This window comes from Buceros rhinoceros, unplaced genomic scaffold, assembly GCF_000710305.1.
Source record: "Buceros rhinoceros silvestris isolate BGI_N320 unplaced genomic scaffold, ASM71030v1 scaffold191, whole genome shotgun sequence".
In the NCBI taxonomy this organism is placed as follows: domain Eukaryota; kingdom Metazoa; phylum Chordata; class Aves; order Bucerotiformes; family Bucerotidae; genus Buceros; species Buceros rhinoceros.
In genome coordinates, this window is record NW_010393441.1 from 1 (window position 1) to 19,398 (window position 19,398).

General features: G+C 43.6%; 2 protein-coding genes across 3 annotated transcripts in view; one reads left to right on the forward strand and one right to left on the reverse strand.

Moving 5' to 3' along the window:
- Positions 1-4,684: 4,684 nt before the first annotated feature.
- Positions 4,685-14,399, forward strand: F2 (coagulation factor II (thrombin)). Its single transcript, XM_010144830.1, has 14 exons — positions 4,685-4,782; positions 5,694-5,857; positions 6,853-6,877; positions 7,084-7,134; positions 7,620-7,725; positions 7,801-7,931; positions 9,494-9,790; positions 10,171-10,284; positions 10,556-10,682; positions 11,182-11,349; positions 11,586-11,759; positions 11,945-12,123; positions 13,659-13,729; positions 14,110-14,399. Exons 1-14 carry the CDS (start codon positions 4,704-4,706, stop codon positions 14,251-14,253), a joined length of 1,830 nt encoding a protein of 609 aa, XP_010143132.1. The 5' UTR covers positions 4,685-4,703; the 3' UTR covers positions 14,254-14,399.
- Positions 14,400-17,288: 2,889 nt separating this feature from the next.
- CKAP5 (cytoskeleton associated protein 5) overlaps positions 17,289-19,398 on the reverse strand; it is a 43,328-nt gene continuing 41,218 nt past the window's right edge. For both annotated transcript variants that reach the window (XM_010144832.1, XM_010144831.1), the window contains 2 exons: positions 19,147-19,301; positions 17,289-18,019 (listed from right to left, as the gene is read on the reverse strand). In XM_010144832.1, the coding sequence (XP_010143134.1) occupies positions 17,765-18,019; positions 19,147-19,301 (410 nt within the window). In that variant the 3' untranslated portion in view covers positions 17,289-17,764. The remainder of the gene's footprint in view (positions 18,020-19,146; positions 19,302-19,398) is intronic.

The following is a 19,398-nucleotide window of genomic DNA, read 5'->3' on the forward strand; positions in this document are numbered from 1 at the left end:
TGCTTCTTAAAGGGCCAGTGCCCGGAAACGGGAAGAAGTCCACCAGAACTTTCAACCAGTTGATGGCGTGTTTCTATGTACATGGTAGAGGAATATCTGATTGGTCACTTCACAACAAAGCTTCCAAAACAGGGGAAGTTTTGACTAACCCAGGATTCTCTCCCTTTGGTGTCTATCCTAACTTTTGCAGTTTTGAAATATTGACACAGCTGCGAAGTGTTCCTCCTGGAGCTTGGCTTCTGTGTTGTGTCAGAAGCATGTGCCCTCTGTCACGGTAGAACCAGGAGAGAAGGGGAACCAAGTGGGGGAAGGAAAGGGGAGAATCCAGGCCCCTACTATTTAATCTACTGATGAGGCTACCTTTTTTATTCTGAGATAATAGGAGAGAAAAAGTAGGAGCAATTGTGAATTAGGAGGTCTTTCCAGAAAAATTATTCACTAGTGGTTGTTCTGAGTAGGTAGGGGCCGATCTGTGCTGTGCCGTACATATCACTTGGCTGCAGGATAAACTTAGCTAGCTAATCCTGCCTGAGGAGACCATAGGTGGCTCCTACAGGACACCTGGTGATGATGCCACTACAGTGTCTTTGTCTTTATGTTAGAAGCAGCGTGTTCTTATGTGCACAACCTTTTGCTTGACGGCAAAATTAATGAAAGTTGTTTACTCCTAAGAAAATGGTGTAAAAGCCCCAAAGACCACGATGCTGGTGAATGTTGGCATTAATGGGATACATGCAGTGTACCTGGCCTGATGAGATACCTGTCTGATGCTGTACAATCTGGTGTTTGCAGCATCCAAAGGAACATAGGATTATCTAGTACTATACCTTTCTTGAGTTATGTCCAATAAATGGTATTTAAATGAATGCATTATGGGCTCTGAGTGGCTTTACTGGCTTACTGTGATCCATTACAAACACTTGCACCAGTGCATTACATTTGGCGTAGCTGGCACGATCCTGGTGAGAAACACCTTACTGGAAGAAGGATAGAGAGGAAAAGGATGGGCGCCTACCTGGTCCCGTGCACTGCCATGGGAAACAGTCACCTGCATTGTAATGCTGATAATCATTGTTTTGGGGCAGCAGAGATGTGGATCACCCGGCTGGCTGGAGATCTTGTGCACCATTACCCTTACAGTTTCAGGCAGCAACACACAGATCTCCAGGCTGGTGGGGTTCCACCGTGCTGGCAAATCTTCATCAACACTTGGGGATGCTGCTGCAATGCTCCGGGGTGACAAGTCTGTTGGATGGTTGGAGGCCTTCATACTGGTGGGCCTCACCAGGTGTTAGGCATGCATGTAAACTTATGTGTTAGACTTAAACCTCACTTCTTGGCCTGGGTTCAACCCTTGGCCAACTTGTAAACTGGCTTAAACCTGACCAAGGTGTTTGAATGAAAAGGCAGCAGCAGGCTGCAAGGGAAGGGAATCATCCTCTGGGTCCTCAGGTCCATCCTGCTTAGTGGCTCCACCATCCTCAGGTACAAGGGAACCCCTGTGTGAGATGAGTGATTGTATCCAAAGTGTTACAGTTGGCTATCAAACTGTATAACTTGCTTCAGGAACATACTCAGAAATACCCCGACTATTGAACCAGCAAACTGTATCCACCATAGAGAAGACAAAGGCCCAAGAAAACAGGTCAAGGCCAAACCCTCTATACTCTGTGCCCTGGAAGCTGGAAAAATAGTAACATAGGAAATAATTGCCAAAGGCTTTCTTCACTTACACAGAAGAGTCAACTCACAGATGGAAAGAAAGAAGAGCCAGCATCTTTAATTACTAACTTTTAATTACTAACATTGTAAGATACCAGAAAGGGCTAGCCCAGGATGTAGTGAAAATCTCCAATTATAAAGCAAAACCAATGTAAAGAAATAGTTGAAATGTAATTGGAGGAGGTAACCTCGAGTAATCTTGAGATAAAAAGTTACAGCAGTTACAATTAAGAACCTAAAGGCCATAGTAGATGAGTTTATCCTGTTTCATAGAGGGAAAGAAGACCAGCAACTGGAAAAGTAGCAGCCAGACATCATTATAGAATGGTTGGTTTCACTAAGTTTTTCCTGAACAAGTGCTTAACCAATAGAATGAAGGTAGGAGACGGGACAGAAGTAATGTGAAAGGAAAATGGCATAGATGGTATTAGTGGATATTGCTACCTGTCTGATAGCTGAGCTTAACTGCTGTATTCTGGTGTTGCTTAAAGTTAACCCTATATAATGCATGGTACTGTGGAAGTTACTAACACCTTTATTTTAAAGGAAAGACAAGAAGATGGTAAACATCTTTGCATCAATGTAACAACGTTGACCTAAGCTGCAGTGTAAAGGCTGCCTGATTTGGTATGAAGACGAGACACAGAGAGATGTAGGAATGAAAACAAAAAAGCTACTGAGAATATTGGAAGCTCTTACGAAATAACTCTGGTGATCCACTAACAAGTTGAGATGAGAAGATGCAGGCCAGTGCTGCACATATCACTTGTCCACAGCGTAAACTCAGCCAGCTGCATCTAACTGAGGAGCCTGCAGATTGCTTCCGCTTGGCACCTGGTGATGATGCCACCATCAGATCCTTGTCTTTATCTTAGAGTGAAGCAGCATATTCTTATGTGAAAAACCTTTTGACTGACAGCAGAAATAACAAATAGAGTTGGTTTTGTTTATTTACAAGGAAATCCTATAAAACCCCTGAAGACCATGATACTGGTGATCTTCAGCATAGAGACTACCTATGTGGCAGGGCATGGACTGATGCTGCAGTACTTGGTGTTCCCAGGATCTGAAGGGCTATAAGGTTATCTAACACTAGCCCATTCTGCCTTCTAACATTATCCCCAACAGCAATCAATACTTTGCAGAGTCGAGGTGCCTTTCTTATTGGGATCCATACTGAACACTTGCGCAGCAGCATCTATCACTCTCATCGCTCCATCTGGGGGGAGGGTGGCAGTGTTCCTGCAGTGGTATTTCTTCCCTGCATTCACATCCATATGGGCTGAGTCAGTTAAGCCTGGTGAAAGCACCCCTGAGGGCACTCGTCCCACCTACAATGTGAACCCAAAACCAAATCGTCATATTGAGAGTAAAGAAACTGTCCTTGCTGCTACTCTCTTCTCCCCTTCAGCTGAGCAAAGCCCTCTGCTTGACAGCTGGGCTTACATAAATATGTGGGGCTCTCGACCACAGTGAGGAGCAGTGGTGGCTGCTGTGCTCTGATTTCACCACATTTCCAAAACCTGTTTGTGCCCTGATGCCTGCTTCCTGTCCCTGTCTGCACACTCTGCCTAAATGCTGCTTCCCCCTGCTAAGTAACACGGGGTCTTTTAGGATTGTGCCTACTCCTGCATGCACACACTCCTCCACCCAAATCACCTCCACCCAGGGCATCCCAGCCGTCCTAAAAGGGTCTCTCCAAAATCCGGGGGTGGGTGAGAACAGGAGATAGTCTTAGATGAGGAGGGAGCCTCTGCAATTGCTCTTTGTACCAGTGGCCGCAGAGCCATTCCTCACCCACTCAAATGCTAATATTTGCACTCCTTCTATGGAGATAAACATTACACAGGTATCTGCTGCACAGAGACACAGCACACACGCTCCCTGCAAGCAGAAAGCATGTGGCAGTTCCTGAGACTACTCCCACCCTACCCTGCTTTCTGCTGGTTTCTCACTCTGCCAATTTTCTGCTTGCTGTAGGAATCATTAGAACTTTCCCAGGTCTGGTAGCCTAGTTGATGTCATGACATCCAGACTAGTCCTGCTTCATGTTCCTGGAAACCCTTGTTTTCATGGCTGGTTTTGGGCATGCTAGGCCCTTGCTCATCAAAGCTTCTGTTTCTTACTTTTGTATGTAGAAGTGGGAGTACTGAGGTGGGAGTAAATGAAGGAGCCCAAACTCCACACTACTTCATGTTCCTCCACTCCACTGGCAAGTGTAGCTAATGGGAAGTATGCACTGCCAATGACTTTGCTGACCTAAATGGGAGGAAAATTCAAATTCCACACAATCTGTTGCAGGCACCCCTTCTTCTCCTTGGCATGGATGAGGGAGAAGGGAGAGACTTAAACTGTGTGTTCTGGTGCCAAAATAGCTGGGGCTGACCTTACTGATAATTAGAGGAGGAAAAGACAGCTGGACTCCAGGAGGAAAAAGACAGTGGGGCTTGCAGCTAAAAAGAGGAGAGAGACTGGGAATGGCTAGGGAGCTCCCACAGTCTTGCTGCATGCAGTTACTAGAGTATAGCCTCTGGGAAGAGTCAGCGGTGGAACCCAAGTGAGCAGGGTGAGGAGGCAGTGCTGGTGCCATGAGCTGCATGGGAGCAGAGTGATCTGCTCTTTCTGGGGTGGCTCTGAGCTGGCAGAGACATGCCAGCCTGAGTTCTTCCTGTGCCCTGAGACAAGCTTGTCCTCTCATTCCTTGTGCTATCTTCTCAGTTATGAAATGGGATGCTAATTTTAGTGCCGTGGGGATCCAAAGACATTTTGCTTGGCTTCCACCACTCATGTAAGAAAATGAAAATACCCTGAAGGGAGGGAGAGATGCCAAAAGAGGAGGGAAGCTTCAATCTCACTGTCCCTGACACACCATGACCTCTGGAGTCCTGTTTCTTCATTCTGGTTCAATATTAACTCAGTGGGGCTGTGACTCTGCTTACTCTGCTCCCTTTGCAGTACCTCTGCAGCCAGGGCTGTACAGCATGGTGTGCAACAAAACCAGCATACTGAGGGGTCTGCTCCTTTCCAGCCTTCTGCAGCTCACGCTGAGCCATGCTGGAGGTAAGACTCAATGGCACAGAGGAAAGAACAGTACCAGTGGGCGACAAGAGAAAGATGGGGTATGCTTTCCAGGGGTAAAGTCAGTCACAGGTTTTCTTGGTAAGGCAGGAGGACCTTCTAAAAGCTTGAAGTTGGGAGTGGAAGGGTGCTGAGAGAGGAGTGAGCATAGGGCTTTTCTGTAGAGGAGGATGTAGCAGCATTCAGCAGCTGGTGACAAGAGCTTACTGGCTTTTATGGGTCCCCTGGGAGATGGTGAGGAAAGGGAAGTTGGCTCAGTCCAGCACCATGTGTAATACAACTGCGGGCCTTTTTGGGCCTCTCAATTGTCCCGGGTGGCTGCAATTTTCCATTGCCTCCCCAGCTGTCCTTTATCTAAACTTCAGGTCATGTGTCATATGCCGCCTTCTTGCTCACTGGTCCTTTTCTCTTATTAGATCCTCTAGTTCATCTATCTTTTCTTACTATGAGGTTAGGTCCTCTCTGACCCACTGCTGTGTGAGGGATGACCTGTCTATAGGTCTCAAATCAGGAACCAAGCTATGCCAATTGCAATGGTCAGAGGTTGGCAAGTCAGAAATGCAGTGACTGGCCAGGAGCAGCAGCAGGCTTCAAGCAAATAAGCCTCTACCTAACTGCGAATGAGCAGAGCAGCTTTGCTGAGGATAGGAGAGAGTTCCTGACACTTCTGTTGCCTAAGAGATGCAAGCCCTGACAGCTGAATTATAGAGAGCCTGCTCTGATTATCAGGTGTAGACCTGGCAGGGCTTCTCCTCTTTGTATGATACACTATAAGAGGCTGGGCTGTGGGATTATCACAGCAGCTGTGTGTGACTTCTGGAAACTGCAAGGGGAGACAAAGGGGCACTCCTGCTGTGAGCACCCCTTTGACTGTCAGTGTTCTGACCCAGTAGTTTTCCTGGAAAAGGGGCAGGCACTGTCACTGCTCAAGCGCCCACGACGTGCCAACAAGGGATTTCTGGAAGAGATGCTTAAGGGAAACCTGGAGCGAGAGTGTCTGGAGGAGACATGCAGTTACGAGGAGGCTTTTGAAGCCCTTGAATCCACCAGTCAGACGGTACGTATGGGTGTTTCCAGGAAACATTCCCTCTGCTGGTCTTCGTACTGAGAGACAAGCAGGTTGGACACACAGTCAGGGGCTCAGGTTGAAAGACTTTATGAACGAAAGATGAGCTGATGCATATGGGTCCCAGGGAGAGCTCAGGCTTTCTCAGAGATTTTTCCCTCCTGGAGCCACTCCAGTTAATGCAGCTATAGCTCAGGTTCTTTTCCCTCCCTCTTTATTTTAAGCATAAAGTGAAAAGGATTTCCATCAGTCCTAAACTGCATCTTCCACTAGTTCAGCATGGTGCCGCACATATTCAAACTGCCAGATGCTCACAGGAGAGCTGGCTTAGCAACCAAACTTGGAGTACGGGTGCCTCAGGCTCCTCTGAGCTGAAGCTTTTGCAGAGTGCATCCCTTTTTCTGGCTTTTAGACTCACTCACTCTGCTAAAATTGTTCTACATTCTATTGGAATATGCTCCTGGCCTCAAAGGCGAGTATCCATGCTGAATTCCACAGCACATACGCCAGTAAACAGTTAAGACTCTAAGCTAGCAAGATACAACCTCTGTGGAGTATTTCTAAAGCAATCACGCCCAGGCTACTCGGCAGAAACGTAGATCCAGTTAGCTTAGCAATACCTACATGTGCTCTGTGACCTTACGAATTTCTAGGTTCAGCTCCTTGGACTTCGGAGCTTCTTGGATTCAGAGCCTGTAGACCAGGCTCTGCATCCTCTGCTGAAGGAAGGTTGTAAGCGCCTCTTGTCTTTTTAGAAACAACAGTACTCTCTTGATTCCTGAATCTGATGAGGGGGAATGTTTTTAAATCAGATTTTTTGCTGTGTTGGAGCCCATAATAATTACTATCAAAAGAGCTAGTTTAGTCCGTTCCATTTGTTGTGATGGGGCATTCTCCTACCGGTTTGAGTTGCAGCACCTAAGCAAGCAATGTTCTGCGTCTCTACTCTTAAATATGTAATTTTTTAATTTTTTTTTTTTTTGCAGGAGGCATTTTGGTCAAAATATCAAGGTAAGTTGCTTCATGTCCTGCAGATGCTATGCTATCACTTAGTATGCACTGTCCCATCATGGAGAGATGGCTCCCTACCCTCCTACGAGAGCTCACTTCCATGACAAAGCACTTGCGTTTGGTCCCTAGAGGATAAGCTGGTTCAAACTATGATGCTTATTTGGATTCCTTTCATATAATGGGTTTCTTTCTTCTTATTTTGCTAGTATGTCAGGGCCTGAGAAAGTCTAGGACAGTTCTGGATTCTTGTCTAGAAGGTAAGAAATTCATGTTGACTTCAATCTCCCATATACACTGAGTGCCAGGAACTTGCTTCCTGCAGAGTTTGTAAGGAAAAAAAAATCTTTAGTTGTTGAAGCTATCTGATTAGAAAGAAAAATAGCAGGGAGGGAGTTTGAAATTCCTTTCTTCCACTTTATTTTCCCACTAACCATTTCACAACCGGCCTAACTCCCCCACTGAAACAGCATGGGGTAGATATCCTTCTGACAGTCAGGTGTCTCCCAGCACAGCCTCTCGGGAGGGCTCTGACCTGCACCTGCAGCCAAAGCAAAGCACAGAGCCTCAGGGCGAGCTCCCTCCAATAAGGCAGGAAGAGCTTAAGCTGTGTGCTCTTCCCCCCCCCGTGAAGAGAATGCTTGTGCTTAAGCACAAGGGGTTTGTGGGATGGTACCTCTGACCTTGAAAAACACAATATCCATTTCTGCTGGCCCTGGCTTACACTGCATTGGGATTTTGACAGGTAACTGCTCTCTTGGGCTGGGCCAGAACTATCAGGGGACAATTAGCTACACCAAATCAGGGATTGAATGTCAAGTGTGGACAAGCAAATATCCACATATACCCAAGTAAGTTAATCTTCCACATATCCTTAAAGGATTCTCCAGAGTGTCCATCCTAGCCTAACTAGCTTTTTCTCACAGATTTAATACCACCATTTATCCCAACCTCATTGAGAACTACTGTAGGAACCCAGACAACAACTCCGAAGGCCCATGGTGTTACACCCGAGACCCAACGGTGGAACGGGAGGAGTGTCCCATTCCAGTGTGTGGTATGCCTCAGCACTACATCTTCTACAAGCACTACACTACTACAAGCCCTTCTCTGGCAGGGAACACTGCACTGAGACAGATACTAAATGTGTCCAGGAAGGGGAGAAGGTTAGAAAGGATCTTACGTGAACAGAGGTCAGTCAGAGTAAAAGAGCTGTGTCTTAAAAGGTTAAAGGATCTGAGAAGTCATTGAATTGCCCGTACACCTACCTTGGCTAAATTCCTCTTACGTGCTGTTTTCTCTAGACTACACTAATCTACATCTACAGTAAATCTGGTGTCAGCAGTCCCCCAGAATCTACTATAGTTTTGCCATTCAGGAGCACCTCAAAATACTGGCTCAGCTGCCTCTAATTTGTGACAGCAATGAGATATACTGAGGTTTTTTTGTCTGAATTCCTACATTTAGGACAAAACCAATACACCTTGTGCTTGACTGCCTGCCTGAACGTTTACTGCTATGGAGATACCCAGTTTAATACAATCTCAAGAAAAGAGAATACACCCCTCTCTCATCATAGCTCTGTATTGTGGAGCCAAGTGCAATCTCCCCTGGGGCTTGGCCTCCTCCTCAGAAGAACTTGTAGAAAGCAGAGAACCTTCTCACAGCAGGATTTTCTCTTCCAAAAGCAGAGACTAGAGGCAACAACTCTTGAAAGTCAGAGAGGTCAGCAACCATTTTGACCACAGGGTGTTCTGAAGTTTTAAAAATCATTGCCATATTGCAGACCAGGGCAATGGTAATCTGGAGAGAGATGCTGCTCTCTTTTGGGGTGATCAGGCATCTTTACTATCTCTGCTCACTAGTTAGTTTCTGACCTACAGAAGCTTACTGTTTGGTTTTGTGCACAGTTCCTTTGTAACTGTACTGATGTGAGTCAATCTCACCTAGAAGCAGCCTCACCAATTAAGGTGAACGCTACTTGCTCAGCGGCTGTTATGTTGTGAGTAGTCAGAGGGTCTCTCTTCACATGGGGATTTTCCCAGCGCACAAGGTGGCAGCTTCAGGCCAAGCAACTGCTGCAGAACAGATTATTTGGTGCCCACTTACTCAGGAAATGCTGCTTAAATCTTGCAGCCATCAGGACACTTGCAAGAAAACATGTAGAAAGTCTGGCAGGGAGAATTTTCCCTTTATCACTAGTTACAAAAACATTAGCAAAAGTTAATTTTGCTGTTTTAGTAGTGTATCACAGTAAAAGGCTCCCCCAGAATGGTCTAGTTATGCACTTGAGAGAAAGGCATTGGAGGCTCTAACACAGCAGCATTAGGCATGAAGCACCTACCTGTCTCGAGCTTTTTCAAAGATACGTCAGAAAGGACTACAATATTGTCCCAAACATCCTAATGGCAAAGAGAAGCGCCAGCCTCGTCTCGCCTCACCTCCTGTTGGAAGAGCCACCTCTGCCACTGCAACATTGCAATGGGCCGCCACATGCATGGGAGCTCCTAAACATAATGGGATGCCCCATGGAATTCTAGGCTTTAGTAAAGGGGTTCCAGTGCTATTTGGTAGTGGTATTTGAGTGCAAAGCTTAAATCACAACTCTTACCTTTCCAGGTGAAGAAAGGACAACAGTTGAGTTTACTCCACGGGTCACACCACCAGCCCCCGTGGAGCCCTGCGAGCAAGAGAAAGGCATGCTTTACACTGGAACCCTCTCAGTCACTGTGTCTGGAGCTAAGTGCCTGCCGTGGAACTCTGAGAAAGCCAAAGAGGTGCTCCATGGAAAACACCTTGACCCAGAGGTGAAGCTGCTGGAGAATTACTGTCGGAATCCAGACGGAGATGATGAGGGTGCCTGGTGCATCACAGATGAACCACCCAACTTTGAATACTGTGATCTGCACTACTGTGGTGAGAAGCCTGCATTGGTTTGGGTAGGCACACTTGCGAGGCAGTGGCAAACAAATGCAGCATGCGTGACTACGGTGAAGTGCTTGGCCATGGAGGCATAGACAAGGAAGTACGCATACCACACATATATGGAAGTCCTCTATGTTTATGCATCACATGTACTAACATGCTGTAAATGTATAGAGCTGTTAGATCTCTCAGGTGTTCTCTTCTCCCCGAAAACTCACAATGGCAGACAAGGCCCATTAAAAAGAGCAGTGGTTTTAGAACATCATTCCTTCATCAGGCCCACTAAAAGTGTACAAAAAGGAACATTTACATGGCTGATAATTAGGGAAACTGCACCTATGCTTTTTACCATGTTTGTCTTTCTGTCTCAGACAGCTCACTAGAGGACGGGAATGAACAGCTGGAGGAAATATCAGGGCGTACTACCCTTCCTCAAGAGTTCAAAACCTTCTTTGATGACAAAACTTTTGGTTCAGGTGAAGCAGGTGAGCAAAAACTCTAATACAGCATCACAGTTTGAAGAAAGGTTGCAGCTTTGTCCCTCAGGGCACTCACTATTCCTCAGAAACAACAGCTTTGCCAAATGCTGTCAAAAGTAGAGGGAGATACTTAATCTCTTTCAAGAATCCTGTGAAGTCAATCTCCAGCTGTAATTAGGGAGCTATTGAGCACTTCCTTCCTAGCATGCTGACTGCAGACAGCATTTCTCCCTTGTGACTCTGGTAGAGTAACAAAGCCAGATTGTTATTTTTTCAGACTGTGGCACTCGTCCTTTATTTGAGAAGAAAAAGGTAATGGACAAAAGTGAGAAGGAGCTGCTGGAGTCCTACATAGGAGGCAGAGTTGTCCATGGGGATGATGCAGAGGTTGGCAGCTCCCCCTGGTAAGAATTATTTTTGTGTAAGTCCTTCATAGGGAATTGCATCTCCCTTCTCCAATTCAAGCAGGGGGAAATAAAGGGGCTCTCCCATCTCAGACAGCATGCAGGCATTATGGCTTCTATTTAGCTTCCTCAGGTAGTTGACAAGGCAGTACTAAAATAGCTGGAAAGAAACTCTCCTTTTGAGTCAAGTGCATAAGCATCTAGGAAAGCAAGAGTGCTGTTACATTTCATCTTTGTTTCTTCCTCTTTCCAGCTCTGCTGGAGCAGAGGATGAGAAACCTCTCCAGGTAAAGGAAATAGGATAAGTAGTCCACTACATAGAATATACATGTCCAGGGAAACTTTTGCTAGAGAGCCACTTAGGCAGTTGTCTTTGTCAGTACAGCACACCAGCTTTTCCTGGGTCGCTCAAGTTCTGGTCTTTCTTCACAACACTAAGACACATTCAGCCAGTCATGCCTTTAGTCCTGCTAAGCCTTACTTTCTCGTTGTCTCTCAGGCAGGTGATGCTCTACAAAAAGAGTCCTCAAGAGTTGCTGTGTGGTGCCAGCCTCATCAGTGACAGCTGGGTCTTGACTGCTGCTCATTGTCTTTACTATCCACCCTGGGACAAGAACTTAACTACAAATGACCTCTTGGTGCGGATTGGCAAGCACATTAGGGCCAAGTAAGAGTCTGGTTGAAGTGGGAATGAACTAGCCTTCCTCTTAGAGTAGTGAGATACAATGAGGACAGGTTATCATTCAGTATCCAAGGAAACATACATAGCCAATGTCACATGCCTCTCAAAAATGTGATCTAAAGGGGGCTGCAGTGTAAGCACAGCACTGTTTTACGGTACTTGAGAGTACCTCAAACCCCAGAAGACTACTGTACAGTAGTTTTCTTTTGTTACTATTTCAGATATGAAAAAAATAAAGAGAAGATTGCTCTGTTGGATAAAATCATCATCCATCCCAAGTACAACTGGAAAGAGAACATGGACCGAGACATTGCACTCATGCACTTGAAGAGACCTGTCATCTTCAGCGATTACATCCATCCTGTCTGCCTGCCTACCAAAGAGATTGTGCAGAGGTGAGGAGACTGTCCCAGAGTCCTAAAAACAGAGGCTAATAAAAGCCTTCTTTGGGCCTTCAATAAAAATGAAGAAAAAAATAAAAGAAGAAAAAAATGGCTTATTTAAGCTATTTGCAGCAAGACAGCCAGGCAGGAGAAAGCTGTTACAATATATTTGTTTGTACTCATGCTTCCTTCCACAGGCTGATGCTGGCAGGTTACAAGGGGCGTGTAACTGGTTGGGGAAACTTGAAAGAAACATGGGCCACTAGCCCAAGCAACCTCCCCACAGTTCTGCAACAGCTCAATGTCCCTATTGTAGACCAAGATATTTGCAAGGCATCCACCAAAGTTAAAGTCACTGACAACATGTTCTGTGCAGGTAAGTAGCACTGGAGACACTAGGCAAACTTACCATGGAAGACAAGGTCTCTGAGCTCCAGGTGGGGCTCACACAGCAAGGTTACTCTGATACATTTGCAAATGCCCTCCTTGAAGAATAACTTTCCTATGATAAGAACTTTTTCAGAAAACACGAGAGAACTTAAAGCTATGAATAAAGTTTGTAACATCGTACCATGTCAGGTGAAACTATGCTAACGGAAGCACTGTGCCAGATAACAGCAACAGCAGTGTCAGAACCGAGTGCATAAAAAATTATCTTTTCACCAGTATATGAAACAGTTTAAGAAATCACTGAAGGCTGCACACCAGTCATCCTACGCACTAGCTGAACAACCCCTTCTCTACTAGCTTCTTTGAACCTTTTAGAACCTATTCATACTCATGCCCACAACTTCTGTGGCAACAGGCCCCACAGATTAGTTAGGCATGTGTAAAAAAGAATATGTAATTCCTCATGTTTTAAGTTTCTTGTGTAAAATTTGAAGAGGTACACATCTATACTAATAACTTAAAAATATTTCTTCTCCATGTCATATGCTATTTTATGGACCCTTTACAGCGTTTTCATTTCCCTTCCAAGCTGAGAATTTATTAAATCTTCCCTAATATAGAAGGCATTCTGTACTTCTGATAATCCTTGTCATACCTTCCTAAACCTCATCTATACCTCTTTTGAGGAAGAAGTGAACACAGAATTCAAGATACTAAGAGACTATGGATTTACGTACCAGTTTAATACTTTCTGCTGTATTCTTCATTCGTGCAGACTATCAGTTCCTACCAGGAAATCTCTAATGATTTTTGACTGAGTTTGTGCTGCTTACATCTAATAACGCGTGTGATTGCTTGAGTTACGATGGAAGCCCATTTAATGAGTATACTGACAATACAGTGTTCTTACATTTTTTTCTAACTGACATTCTTGAAAAATAGCTGAGTTGCAGACATAAAGCAGAAGAGGAGACACATGTAATGGGGAAATGCAAAGATATTATCTAGTTCATCCGGAATTGAAGTGAAATCCCTTTCCCTTTTCATAGCGAGACTGTAGGAAAAACAGCCAGTCAGCTGGGGGAGGGAAATAGAGCAGAATGACAGGAAGATGAAAGATATGACAGCAGTGTGTCTCCACAGTAAATCGAAAGAACAGGATACATGGAATGTTGCACACACAGAAGTTTTTAAGACAAGTGAAAGGCACAGAAGCTCAAGCTACAGCTGTTGAGCACAGTGGCAGTTAGCACTAACAGCAACTCTGATGAAAGAAAACAGGGACGAGACCACAGACCATGGAAGACAAGCGTGGATTCAGGAATGCTGCAAAGTCAGAAGCAGAGTTAGCTAATTTACATATAATATAAAAACAAATTTAGAAAACTGATTTAAGCCCAACAGTTGGCAGAAACAGTAAGCAATCCTGTGGCTCTCAATGTATGCATCACTACTTCAAAGAAAAGATGCCCAACACTAGCCACTCCCTCTATAGTAAAATGTCTGACTTCTTGCCTGTAGGTTACAGTCCTGAAGACTCAAAGAGAGGAGATGCCTGTGAAGGGGACAGTGGGGGACCTTTTGTAATGAAGGTACGTTCAACAAGTTCATGCTTATAAAACATAGGAAGCTATGCCGAACTGTCGTAGTAGTCTAAAAAACAGAAGCAGAGATTGAAACTGCTACGTGGCTGAAGCAAACTCATCTCATGCTCAAGCTGAGCAACTGAGATGAATTTTGCAGTCAACCAGCCCCATTTCTGTACCAACTTCTCAGAACATACGGAGATCAGTCACAGAATGATGGCCAATTCTTCCTTAGAGGTTTAGGAGTAGGGACAAAATTACTCCAACAAGCTATGTTACAGTAGATGCCAGCCTGAATTCCAAAGCAGTATCCATCACTAGACAGGCTGGGGCACACAGAAGACTTAGATCTGAAAATCTCTTGCTCCCATTTTTCCTTGCTTTAGAACCCTGACAACAACCGTTGGTATCAAGTAGGAATAGTTTCATGGGGAGAAGGCTGTGACCGCGACGGCAAATATGGATTTTATACCCATGTATTCCGCCTGAAAAAGTGGATGCGAAAAACCATCGAAAAACACGGGCGATAGAGGAAGCGTTTATCTTGCTCGCTCTGTTTTGCTACAATGCTCCACTTAAAAACATAAGCATAGAAGATCCTGAAGTAAAACAGTTGTATCCTTGTAACTTGACAAAAGAAAGTGTTCTCTCTTGAAAATAAAAGTTCAAACCCATCTTCTTCCTTTTGTCCATGCTGAGTTTAGTTGCACTTGGATCTAAGCCTTCACAGTAGCCAAGAGTACCACGAGAATGGCACTAGTTGTACTACTAATTATCTGTTGCACTTCAAACAAATTCTCCTCCCTTCTGTCAGCTATAATCATCAACAGATTTCAGACCTCAGAGGATGGCCTTAAGTCAGTCAGTCACACTAAGCACGACTATGCCCTCAGGCACTGTCCATTTCTTCCCTTCAAGTCAACTCATTTTCTGTTCTAGAAATTGAGTCAATAATGTACTGGAGATAATCACCCTAGAGTACTGTGGCATTACACAAAACACTAATACTAATATCAGAAGTAAAGCAGCTATAACCTGTTTTGGTAAGACGTTGTTGTTAGCTATGACAGCAGACAAATACCAGCATTGCTGTTGGCAAGGTTAGTGCCCTACAATACAGACGCCAGCTGTATGCCATTCATCCTATGAATACATTAACTGCCATACAGTAAAGGAAGTGCTGCTTAACTTTCTGCATGGCAGGTGGTGCTGGGTGCTCCAAAGTGTATTTTCTACCTGCATAACAAGATTCAGAAGGAAGCAATTCATGCACAGTCATTGTGAAAGGGCCTCCAACAGAAACATCAGTTCTTTCACAAACACCTCTTTAGCAGCAATTTACGGACCACTGAGGACCCAGCAGTAAACAAACATTCTTGACTAGCCAACTTGTTCAGCCCAATTTTCTCTTCAAGTAAACACAACATCTGGAACTGTCCTTGCTCCCTATGATGCCATATTCCTAAACACCTCATTCACAGTGTCATTAAGTCACAGAAACAGGCAACAGTGGAATTTTGTGGTGCTTCATACTGCGCATTAAGAAGCAAAGTGACAGTAGAGGTAACTATCTGATGTTATTCGGATAAAAAACAAAGTTATTGATCAGTTACTGTTTGGCCACCTCCTTGAATATGGCTAATTTGGGAACCAACTTGAAGACAACCCAAGTTGATTGTCCAAAGAAAAATTAAGAACCTCTCAGACATCTGAAGAAAGAAACCTCAAAAGCTCAAGTTCCACAACTGTTGGAAGAAACTGATAATGACAGGCATCAGACAGTGAAAATGTTTAGCCTTTCTAATGTTTAAATATTTAGCCTCACCCTTTCACTATCTAATAATCAGTGAGAAAGTGCATATTTAAGAGGGGAACCAAGACCATACAGTTCCTACAGTAAGTCACTGTTAATACTAACTTGTTACAAACAATACAAAGTAATGATTTTTAAAATTCAGTTTAATGTTATTTAAATAGTTTGGGCTAAAGATTAGGTTTTATTAATTTATGTGCACAAGTTTTAGTTCAGAACTCCCAGGATATTGAGTCCAACCAAACGCTACAGAGACAAAGGGCAAAAACTCATTCATAATAAGCAACCATACCTTCTGCTACTCAACTATTCCTGTATTTCACTTCCAATTCAGCTTCGTATTTAAAATAGTTGTATGGAGGTTTGCAGTCATTGCTATTTAACATCATTAGCTCTTCAAAATATCTGCTGGACATCATAAAAGAACATATGGATTAATTTAAGCATCAGTAAGTTTCAAAAAGCAGCTAGTAATTGAAAGGTAGTGGCAGTTAACTACTGCCAGCCAACAAAAATTATTCACAAACTGCCCCAGTTGAAGTGCGCAAAACCTCTCTTACTAACAAGGGCCAAACCTCCACAGCTCTGTTCCCCAAGAAAGTGCATGCCCACCTCAGGTTAGGAGACTGCAAGTATTAAATCAAGGTGGTGGAGCAATGAATGGCATCATGTCAACACAGGAAGGAGAACACTCACAAGTCATCTGCTATCACAGCATACAAATTCACCATAAGCACCAAGCAGTATTAAGTCAACTGCAACCTCAGCCTAGGAGTCCCGTAAAAGGAAGATTTCACCCATTTGCAGAAGCTCTGTCATAGATCTGTTGTACAGGTACTAACTTTAAAGTCACATTTTTACTGTAATCAGGAAGGATAGTTTCAGTAACAGCCTTAATGCAGAGATTGCTAGTCCACAGACCAGACAACAGAAGCAGCAGTTATATGGAACAGATTAAAACTTAGAGCAGGAGTGTGCTATTTTAAGCCTGCCTGTTCAACTCTAACTCTGTCCTGGCTATGGAACAGATGTGCAATTTATGCCTCACAACCAGCCCTCACATGGAAGTGCAATAGTGAGGTGAAAACACATTACCTCCGTAGAGAGATGAAAGAGCTAGAAAGGCTACACAGTGCATGTCTTAATCTTCACACTTGTAGCTTCTGAAAAAGGCTAATCAGAAGACAGTCTTACCAAAAAAAAGGCTACAGCTTTTGCAGACTAGGACTACCAGGTGTCTTTGTTACACAAAATAGAGTTTGCTGACATCAGATGTAAAAGAACATGGTGGTGAGGTCTACCTGCACAAAGAAGACTGCTTAACTAGATGAGTTAAGGATGAGTCCACTGACTGTATATCACTACTACTCTATTCCCTATGAATAGCAGCAGGCTCCCTCAGAAGTATTTGTGCACAGATGCGACTATCGGTAAAGGCATCACAAGAAAGAGATAATTTAAAATAAGCATTTCAGCAAACTAAATATTCTCAATTTACTCTCAAGTTACAGAAACATATTTCAAAAAAGCAACTATGTGAAAAACGCACTTCTGCTTGTGCAAGAGTGAGAAGTTTCAGGACTGTATCCACAGACAGTGTATAGTAAACTAACCTTCCTTATAATATAACCAAACCCCAAGGTTCATGTCAAGAATAGCTTAGTTCAGTTACTAGATGCCCAGTCACTAGCACTCAGGAATAAAGAGTGACTTCTCTAACCAGCAGTCACTGCTGTTCCTACAGAGGCTGGAATAGTTAATGCAAACTTTATTTACAAAAGACACTTAAATTAGTTACTTCATGCCACGTGTCCATACAGAATCAACAGTTCAAGAATTACATGGAGAAGAATTCACAAAATTAAAAGTGAAATCACTAAAGATCTTCTAAGAGTTAAGAACTACGCAAAGATCTTAAAGACAATTTTACAAATGAAAAAAACAACTTAGGAGAAACTAGTCTGAGCAAGAGGATTGTTGTTTACAGGTCTGTACACTAGAACTAATACACAGACAGCCTTCTATTGTCAAAGAGATGCTCGCTGAGAAGCAGAGTATGTACAAATATTTGTGCCACATGACTCAACTCCCCAAAATCCACTGTATTATATATAAACCAGTTTGATACATTAGACCTAAATGAGGCCATTTACCTATGAAGACTTCTAGTTTAGTAAACTAAAGCTGAAGACAGCCCAAGCAACACTGATGCTGTCTCTCTCACACCTCTATTTGCGACTGCTTTTTATCCTCTCCAATCTTTTTTTCAAGTCATCAATATTAGCTGCTGCAGAAGAGTGTGAAGCTAGGGAAGTTCCAATGCCAGAGGAATGAGTCTGATTGGAGTCCAGGTCCAGATGTTGGTACTGCTCACGAGACTCACGGAGCTGGGAGAGCTTACTGTGAAGCATATCTGTAGAGGATGCAACTGTAGGGAGTGCTGGTTTAGAGAGCAGAGATGTCAGAGGTGGTCTATCTTCCTGCTACAGGGGAGGAAAGTAAGTGTTAAGGCAGATAGTGGCAAAAAACATATAAGAAGTACAAATCATAAATAAGTAGCTTTTCGTCTTCACAGGAAACATTAAAAACAAAAGAAAGGAAAGGAGCAATACAACATGGATCTGCAGAAAGAGTTGCCAAAATCAGAACCATACAAAGCTAGCTACAATACTCAATTCCCATCATTTAAATACTACACACCGAGCTTGGTATGAGTATGGACATGAACAGCCTGAAATCTAAAATCACAAGAGGGAAGTCCACGCCTATGTGCAGCATCATAGCCAATGAGTTCTCTGGAGGAGGGGGAAGAGGAAACTTGGATTAGCTGGCAAGATCTACTCTGCCGAAGTCTTAAAATGTCAATTCACTTTTCTTTTACCAGCTGATACCTCCATTTATGTTAATTATTTTGTTATTATCATCCAGGAAACATTTTCCCTCCTCAGAGCTGTGAGCTGATAGAATTTTGTGTTAAAGGTTAAAACAGTGACACACTTCGATGACTGTTGCTAGAGTGAGCATCACTTAGGTGGCAGAGTGCAAGCTTCAGTAATTTGCACTAGATTGCTTACACAAAAGCGTATAGAAATTTTGGCCCACAGGTTTCCAATACCAAGATCATTCAGCATTTCTGTGCCTCAGTATCCACACACCCAAAATATATAAAGCTTCAAGGTCTACATTCAGCTCTTATGATTGTTTCAGAGCAGAAAGACCTAAAATTTCCACATCATTCAACTCAAAGAGGTCAATATACATTAACCTTGAGAGACCATAGTCAAGCTATTAAAACCTTTGAGACTCAAGTAATTTACATGGGAAGACACTAAACTATGGGGCTGTGGGAACAACATCCATGTACAGCTGCAGTGCTGCAAACAGAGTAGACTGAAACATAAGGCTACTCAGCCAAGTAATGAGTTTAAAGCCATTTAATACTTGGCACGGTGACATGCAGTGAATAGCTAGGACATACAGCATAATGAAAGATCATAAATTCTGAGTGGAATCTGCCTTCAGCACACAAAACCCAACCATTTAAATTCTTTAGAAAAGTGCCAATGAAGTATCTCCTCTGAGGATTTACAAGTGTTGTCAACTAAAATACCTTTGCATTGTCAAGGCCACAACGTTGCCTGAGGATTTTTAATCTTTCCAAGTAGACTGAAGGCCCCACTTCCTCCCCATTTGTGTTTCCTATAGATGAAGATACAGTGTAGGTAGAAGCAGGAACACATGTTCCTTCCATTGGAGGAGAAATTCCTGGAGAATGAGGGGAAGAAAAAGAAGTAAAATAAAAAAAGATTAAAACAAAACAAGTGTAAGCCTCTTGGTCAGTTTCTTGAAATAAAGTTCAATG

Coding starts and splice junctions, on each gene's coding strand:
- F2 (XM_010144830.1), top strand. CDS start 4,704: ATGGTGTGCAACAAAACCAGCATACTGAGGGGTCTGCTCCTTTCCAGC. Junction 7,726..7,800: donor AAATATCCACATATACCCAA/GTAAGTTAATCT, acceptor TTTTTCTCACAG/ATTTAATACCACCATTTATC. Junction 9,791..10,170: donor CTGTGATCTGCACTACTGTG/GTGAGAAGCCTG, acceptor TTTCTGTCTCAG/ACAGCTCACTAGAGGACGGG.